Below are 7,774 nucleotides of genomic sequence, written 5' to 3'. Positions count from 1 at the left end.
GGAGGGCTTCTAAACTCAGAGACACGTGAACACAAAAAGTCACAAAATGGCAAAGACACCTCAAAAGACACAAATAAACACAAAATGACAGCAAAAATATGCAAAGGAACTTACAAAGACAGACAAAGTGACTAGAAAAAGACACAAAACATTTAGAAGAAGATACAAAATGATTTTTAAAAAAGGCACAATATACCTAAAAAAGACACAAATTTACTTTTAAAGAAACATGCAAGTACAACAAAGACATGGAAAGGATGTACATAGATACACAAAACAACTACAAAGAGACAAAGTACGACCAAAAAAGATGTATACCTCAAAGAAATACAAATCGACTACAATAGATACAAATTGATAATCATTGATCTCAACTGTCCAGAGTAATAACAGCTCAGTTTTAAGTGTAGGGAATAAGGATGGCAAAAAGGTAAACAAATAACACAAGTGGCTTTAGGTGCAGAACTGAGAACAGCTTGAAAGACATAATCAGTAGTTTGTGGTGAATCACACTACAAACTAAACTTTCCCCTCCAAACACATAAACCCTGTCTGTCTCTCACTGCAGAGCTGCGGAGGAAAAGGGAGGGGAGAGGACGTCTCCGGATTGCCGCCACGTGCGCTCAAATGCCTGCTTTATTATAATAACTTTTTCTGGATTGGTCCAGATACAAAACACAGTATTTATATACGACATCTAATTGGTCGTCGCCTCCGAGTCGATAGTGAACACAGCGCAAAGCCTCCAGACAAGGGATTCTTGGGCGTCTCGTACTATGAGAAAGTAGTGCGCTGTGAAAAGGGTTTTTATAGGATATTTTCGAATAAAAGTGTGTTAAAATAACAATATCTTCTCAGTGAATGCGTGTGAATTTGTATCTGGTGGAAAGTGGCGAATTTACGCCGGATTTAAGCGAACGTGTCGTCTTGTATTGGTTGCGGAGGGATACCAGCATCACACTGCGCGTCAAAATATTGGCTCAGGGAGACCGCGCCAAAGCTCAGACAGCGGCCACTCTTCAGGATAACAACACACTGCGGAGGCCCTTTAAACGCACTCCTCAGTCGATACGGCGACTATACACATCGGAGTGCTCGGTTTTTATATCACCTAAGAGGACTGTTTTCGTCTGTTGTGCTTGAGTCGAGACACAGAAGTCAGTTTTCATGCCGGTTTTCGGGACACGGAGGGCGACTTCAACGGTCGTGAGACGACTTTGACGGGCGCGGTGCGGCGGAGTTGGCGCACTGCTGGACTGGATATATCATTCGCTTGAAGCCAAGACGGTCCGCACCAGCATTTAGACGGCGCCCGAAGTCACTTTTCCTCCAAATACACCGGTTCTTCTGATTCTCAACGAGTGAATAGGAATCTTCAACGTCGGTTTTTCAGCTTGAATATGTTGTTGTCAAAGTTTGGTTCATTTTCGCACATTTGCAACCCTTCAAGCATGGACCATCTACCAGTGAAAATACAGCTCCAGCCGGGTAAGTTACCGTTACTAACCGCTACCTTTCCACTACATCTGTAACGTTAAGTGTTCGTAATTTTAATGTAACGTTAATAACTAAGACTTTGATACGTTTACTCAATTCAAAGTACCGTAGCTTAAGATAGCAAACGCACTGATCTCGCACTATTCTGTAGTTTGTGGTGGAAATGTTGCACTTGTTTTAACATTACTCACTTTTTATTTGCAGTCAAAGTGGAAAAGGAGCCCTTCGAAAAGGTTTACCAAGTGGGATCCGTGCTCGGCAGCGGAGGTTTCGGCACAGTGTACGCCGGCAACCGGATCTCTGATGGCGCACCGGTAAGGATATGGACGGGGATCGGGGGTCTGTGTTTTGATCTCGCATGTGCCGCCATGAAAGCCGGGGCGCCTTTACGTCGCCACCGGGACATACAATGCGTCTTGAGCACAAAATTCAAGGCATTTAATAACGATTTTTCTTATTTATTGTGTTATTTCAGGTTGCTGTGAAACATGTTGCAAAGGAGAGGGTTACCGAGTGGGGCACAATTGTAAGTATCCGATCTGTGTGTGCGTGTGTGGTTTGTTTTGGTTTTCTTCCCCCCGCCTGCTGCTGCCGCTGCTGCTGGGTGGGGGTTGTTGTGGTGTAAAATGAATGTGCATTCTTACTAAATTTTACTTTATTTATTACAGAATGGAGCTATGGTGCCTTTAGAGATCCTGCTGCTTAAAAAGGTCAGCTCATCGTTTCGCGGTGTTATCAAATTGCTGGACTATTACGAGCGGGCGGACGGCTGGCTGATCGTTATGGAGAGGCCGGAGCTCGTCAAGGACCTTTTCGACTTCATCACCGAGAAGGGCGCCCTGGATGAGGACACTGCTCGGGGCTTTTTCCGCCAGGTTTTGGAGGCGGTCAAACACTGCTACAGCTGCGGTGTAGTACACAGAGACATCAAAGATGAAAACCTGCTTGTGGATCTACGCACCGGGGAGCTCAAGCTTATTGACTTTGGCTCAGGGGCGATTCTCAAGGACACAGTCTACACCGATTTCGATGGTAAGTTGCCGCCGCCACCACCCGCCTCCTATTCCATTAATTGCTATTATAAGATGTTACAATGCTGTAATTTGTTGTTATGAATGCACATCCGTGTGGGCTGGGTTGTATTTGCCCTTGATGCTCCGCTGTGCTATATTCAGATATGGAGGCGTTCACGAGGCTGTGACGCAGTGGTCTGTTTTTGGTCGAGGGTTTTCCTTGCCTAGGGTCTCATCATTAATACGGATTTAAATCGATGCTGCTAAATAAAAAGTGTTTTCAGTGTGTGACGCGCATGTTATGGATGCTCAGACATGACTCACACTTTAGTAATCCCCATTAGACCGCTTTTTTTTTTATTTAAATCTCTGATTCATCCTCGTCTTGTGAGTGTACTTTAATGTTTCCGGATCTTATTTCGTTAGTATAGCCCGAGTCACAGTCATAGTTTGTGGGGAATAGGTCAGTGCCACGTAACATCTGTTTGTTGTGAAACCCGAGTCGGCAGTTCACGTGATGGGCTCACATTGCCTTTTTTTGTTTGGTATCCAAGTTCCTCCTTCCAGGAGGGAGGGGGAGGAGAAGAAAGGAGGGAGGGGAAGAGGGAGGAGACGCAGGCAGGTCATCCAGTTTGTGTTTTGTGGCTGAAGGAAGATGGAAAGCATTTCTACTATGACTCAGCCATTTTCAGCACAGACACATTAATTATTTCAGGGTTTTTTATTCCCCCTCCTTACTGATGCCATCTTTTGAGCACTTTATTTTCTTATAATATTACATTCAAACTGATGAAAAAGCTCCCTTGTACTGCTTCACACTATGTTTCACAACATCACTCACCCTACTTTTTTCTTTCTGTTTTTTCTTTAGGTACAAGAGTGTACAGCCCACCAGAGTGGATCCGTTTTCATAGATACCATGGACGGTCTGCGACTATTTGGTCGCTAGGCGTGCTGCTGTATGACATGGTGTGTGGAGACATCCCCTTTGAGCAGGATGAGGAGATCCTCAGAGGGAGACTGTACTTCAGGAGGAGGGTTTCAGCCGGTAAGTCACCCACAGCAACACACATAACACATGAGTCGACTCTGTTGCCCCCTAGCCACGGTAACTGGTACAGCCCCAAAATCCACCTCCCTAGTTTGACTATATTATGAATCAATTTACATCCCAGTGATATGTCACAATCATGAGGGAATGCAGGCTGAAATGGCTGGTAGACAGGTTAATGATTGATAGCTAGAATCAAGATTTTGAATGTTATGATTTCCCTCGCTGCTCTTTGTGTAACAGCCCTGGTTACTCTAGGGAGGTAACTCAATAAAACGATGTGTGCTCTCGTTCTATTGGCTGTCTGTGCCGCCTACACACTAGTGTATCGTAGATCCATACAAACTGAGTCATATACAGTGCAGCAACAGAAAAACATCGCTTTCTCTCTTTGAGTTCAGAGCCTTTTATCCTCAACATTATTTCTGCCTCCTTTTCAGAGTGCCAGCAGTTGATCAAATGGTGCCTGGCCCTACGGCCTTCAGACCGCCCCACCCTGGAGCAGATCTGCGACCACCCCTGGATGAGGGCGACAACAACAGAGTCACCCAAGTCAGAAGAGGAGCCGGTCGCCGGTGACATCCGCCTCAGGACCATCGACACAGACTCTTCGTCAAGCACAAGCTCGAGTAAGGAGAGCCTCTGAGGGCGGCTCTGATGGACTGAAAGACTTTCTGGGGAAAGAAGGGGTTCAGATGATATGGACTCAAAGGCCGGCAGCCTGAAGCCCAACTGGCCCATCAGTGGCTGGGTCCGGCTAGAAAAATGTACTTTAATTTTCCTCTTTTGTAGGGAATTTCTAATTTATTACTATTTGTTCTCCCTTATCTTATTTTCCCCCATCCCCTCCTTTTTTCTTTCAGTTGATTATCTTGTTTCCTAATGGGGAACATTTTTCTGTTTGGGCGGTCTTACCAGCACTATTTATTTACCCCCCCCCTTCCCTTTTTAACTTTATTCTACTCGTTTTGTTACTAGGCTGGTATATGCAGCTGGCAAGGCCCTCCTATTCAGACATGGCTGCTCTCATAGAGCTTGGAGAAACCTTTTTATTTAAATGTTTTAATTTTGATTTTGTAGTGCCTTTTTTTGGAAAGCTGCTTTTCTGGGGGGCTTTCATCAACAACTCTGTTTTTTTGGATTTGCCCATGGGCTGGTGGCTAAGTTGCCTGTGCTGTAATGGAAGGCGGGGGGTGTTAAGGCTGTGTTTTTTGTTTTTTTTCTCCCCCCTCCTCTCCATCACTGTAAGCCAACCAGCCCCCAGCCAAGAGGCTAAGATAGCATTAGATCGGAGAGAAGGAGGTGGGGGCTCTTCCTGACAATGGAATACTTGAAAAACACTCGACTCAGCTCTGTGTCGCTCTCTTTAAACGCTGCTCACTCACTCTATAGCCTGAACAGGTGTTTGGAAACTGGATCCTGTCTTTTCTGAATGTCTACAAAAAAAATGTCAACACACACACACCTCCCTGCCCCCCACCTTTTTCTCCCCCTCTCTTCACCCCCATGCCTGGTGCAGGGCATGTGGCCCTCTTGACTTTTTCTTTTTGCCTCCCGCCATCTCACTGCTTTGACACTACATGGCCCCCGCCCCTGGCCTCCCTCAGGGTTTGGGGTGTGAAATGCACAATCAATGCAATATTCATGGACTCAATTATGTATACTTTTTTTTTTCAACAAATATTGTACAGCGTGTTTTTTTTTCTCTCTTTTTGTGTGTACATTATTTTTCCTCCCCATTTGCATTTAATTTATTTGTAAACATGTAGACATTCCACACTCTGTGGCTATTTATTTATTTATTGTCTATGCTTAAAATCCCCTCTAAATTTTTTGCATATCCTACATGGCCTTTGGTTTTCATTCCTATAACTTATTTTTACATTTCGACATTGGGGTTTTTTTGAGATGTGGAGGATGCACTGAAGCAGTTGTCGATGTAAAGTGGAATAAAACAAGTTTACTTAAAAATTGAAAAGAGCATTTGAATGTTATTTAACTACTTAAAAAAGAAGTCTGTTGGTAATGTTGAATGGCTAATTATCAGAGAAATCCATCTGTACTGTCCAGATTCATTTAAAAGTTCTATGGAAAGCTAAACAACGGGTGGAACAGCTTTCATAGTTGTCACATAGCCTCATATTGGAGACCTTTGAGTTTAGCTGTGTGACTTGTGGCTGTGAAGGATGGATATTGCTATTTTTTGATACAAAAGTTTCAATTAAACTCCCATTTTTATGTACAGAAATAAGTCTGGTGTCTTTGATCATTTCAAACATGTTGTCTTGTAGTTACATGATCTGCAATCCACAACATTTGGGAAAATAACTTTTAGATTTTAGAGCAGTTGCACACAGTAGTTTGTAATTTAGGTCTTAACTCTTTCACACGTTGATGAAACCCCCAGATGATATTCTTCATCTACATGACAACGCTCCCTCGGGAGGCTGATATACATGTCCAATATAGCACTTGGTTCATTTCTACCGTCTATGGTAATAATAACAGCATTGCTCCACGTGACACGACCGTGGAGAAACATCACAGGAGCCATTAGCTGGATGACAACCTGCAGCAACCACAGGGCTAATAAGAGACAGATGTGTCTCGAGAGCCGAGGGGGGAGGAGAGGAGAGTGATGCTGGCATGACGGAGGAAAAGAGAGTGATCGTTTTGCATCATCAAACACACACTTGCAGCCTCTAAAATATAACCATTTCCATTTTAAGCTCATGTTCGCCTACCTGCAGTACAATAACATAAGTCATTCTGTTATTGGCTGCTGGATGAGTAACAGGCTGATGACATAGTGTGCCTGTGCATGTGTGTGTGGTGTTCATGTGTGTGTTTGAGGGGTTTCCAAGAAGCAGGAGTGAGTCAGGTGTTGTTTTATGGGGAGGTGCTGCCCCCTGTGGTGAGTCAGTGCCATTAGTTTTCACCTGTAATACTTCTCCACTGGTAGTAGTTGAAAAAATAGCTATTGATTCGTTCTGTAAAGCCTTTATCTATATTACAGACTGCACATAATCACAATAAAAACACAATAATGTTGAGTCTGTATTTAAATATTCTACAACAAAGACGGACAACAGAAACATCAGACGCTCCCGAAATCCACACTTTTCAGACTTTACGCTCAAAATCCTTATTCTGTATTAAACAAAAAAACGTTACACTGGCACCTACACGTGTCAAATTATACTTTACTGGCTGTTTCCAATTCAACCAGAGTGGCGACATATGGGCACTTCAAGACTTCATAAGGCAGCTGGTCCTAAAATCTTCTCAGGGATCTAATTCATGATGAAGAGACTGATTTATATGCTTGGGAAAGAGGAATTTTGACTTCATTTTCTTAATTACCCATTGGAATAATCATCTTGATATATGGAGCAGGCAAGTTGAGACACTCTAAAGCAACAATCTAGTAGTGTTATTTTGACTTTTTTGAAGAGTTTGGTTTGAAAATGTAGGTTTATTATAACTTTGTTTAGACAAAATGAACCTCAAATCATGCCATCTCATATATTTATATATATATTTTGTTACTTTTGGATGGAACCAGACTAGCTGTTTCCCTTTTTCCAGTCTTTGTGCTAAGCTAAGCTAACTGCCTGCTGGCTCCAGCTTCATATTTATGGCATAGACATCCATGTGAGGTACATCTTCTCACCTAACTCCGCAAAAAAGTGAATAACTGTATTTCCCACAGTGTCAAACTATTCCTTCGATGTTGTGAAAACGGTATATAAAAAGTTGAGCCAGGACCGCTGTGCTTTTACTGAGACAATGGGAGAACGCTGCAGCTGAAGACACTGCTTTTAATTAATCTAAAACTTAATTCCATACAAGCACCTTTGCGTCACCCTGTCATAAAACACAGCTATAAATGATCACTGGTGTCAGACTCAATACGTTGACAGCTGTGTTTCTATATGCGTCCCTGGTAATCCTCCATTGTCTTTGTGTCTCCAGGCTTTTTGACATGCAAATTGCCAGCAACTTGTCTTCATCAGAATCCCTTCTGCTCTTACTGAAGACTATAGCTGGCTCTCATCCACCCTCACCATGAAATCCTCATTAAATGTAGCAGGGCATATGCCTCATTGTTTTCTCCTATAGTGGAAATCTGATCCCAAAGGCTGGTTAATATCATCCATCACTGACACTTAGTTTGACTCTGTGTAGACCCCACTGCTTTATAACCATCTAT

The 7,774-nt window shown here is 43.1% G+C and overlaps 1 protein-coding gene across 1 annotated transcript; it reads left to right on the top strand.

Annotated features, from left to right (window-relative positions):
- The first annotated feature begins 770 nt into the window (after window positions 1-770).
- On the top strand, window positions 771-5,812 carry LOC121961420 (serine/threonine-protein kinase pim-3). The gene is made up of 6 exons (XM_042511408.2): window positions 771-1,488; window positions 1,702-1,811; window positions 1,973-2,023; window positions 2,166-2,529; window positions 3,382-3,558; window positions 4,002-5,812. Exons 1-6 carry the CDS (start codon window positions 1,401-1,403, stop codon window positions 4,205-4,207), a joined length of 996 nt encoding a protein of 331 aa, XP_042367342.2. The 5' UTR covers window positions 771-1,400; the 3' UTR covers window positions 4,208-5,812.
- The last annotated feature ends 1,962 nt before the right edge of the window (window positions 5,813-7,774 follow it).

The sequence above is a fragment of the Plectropomus leopardus genome, chromosome 22 (assembly GCF_026936395.1).
Source record: "Plectropomus leopardus strain MGB_pleo_1.0 chromosome 22, ASM2693639v1, whole genome shotgun sequence".
Classification (NCBI taxonomy): Eukaryota; Metazoa; Chordata; class Actinopteri; order Perciformes; family Serranidae; genus Plectropomus; species Plectropomus leopardus.
This window is presented reverse-complemented; position numbering and strand designations above follow the sequence as displayed.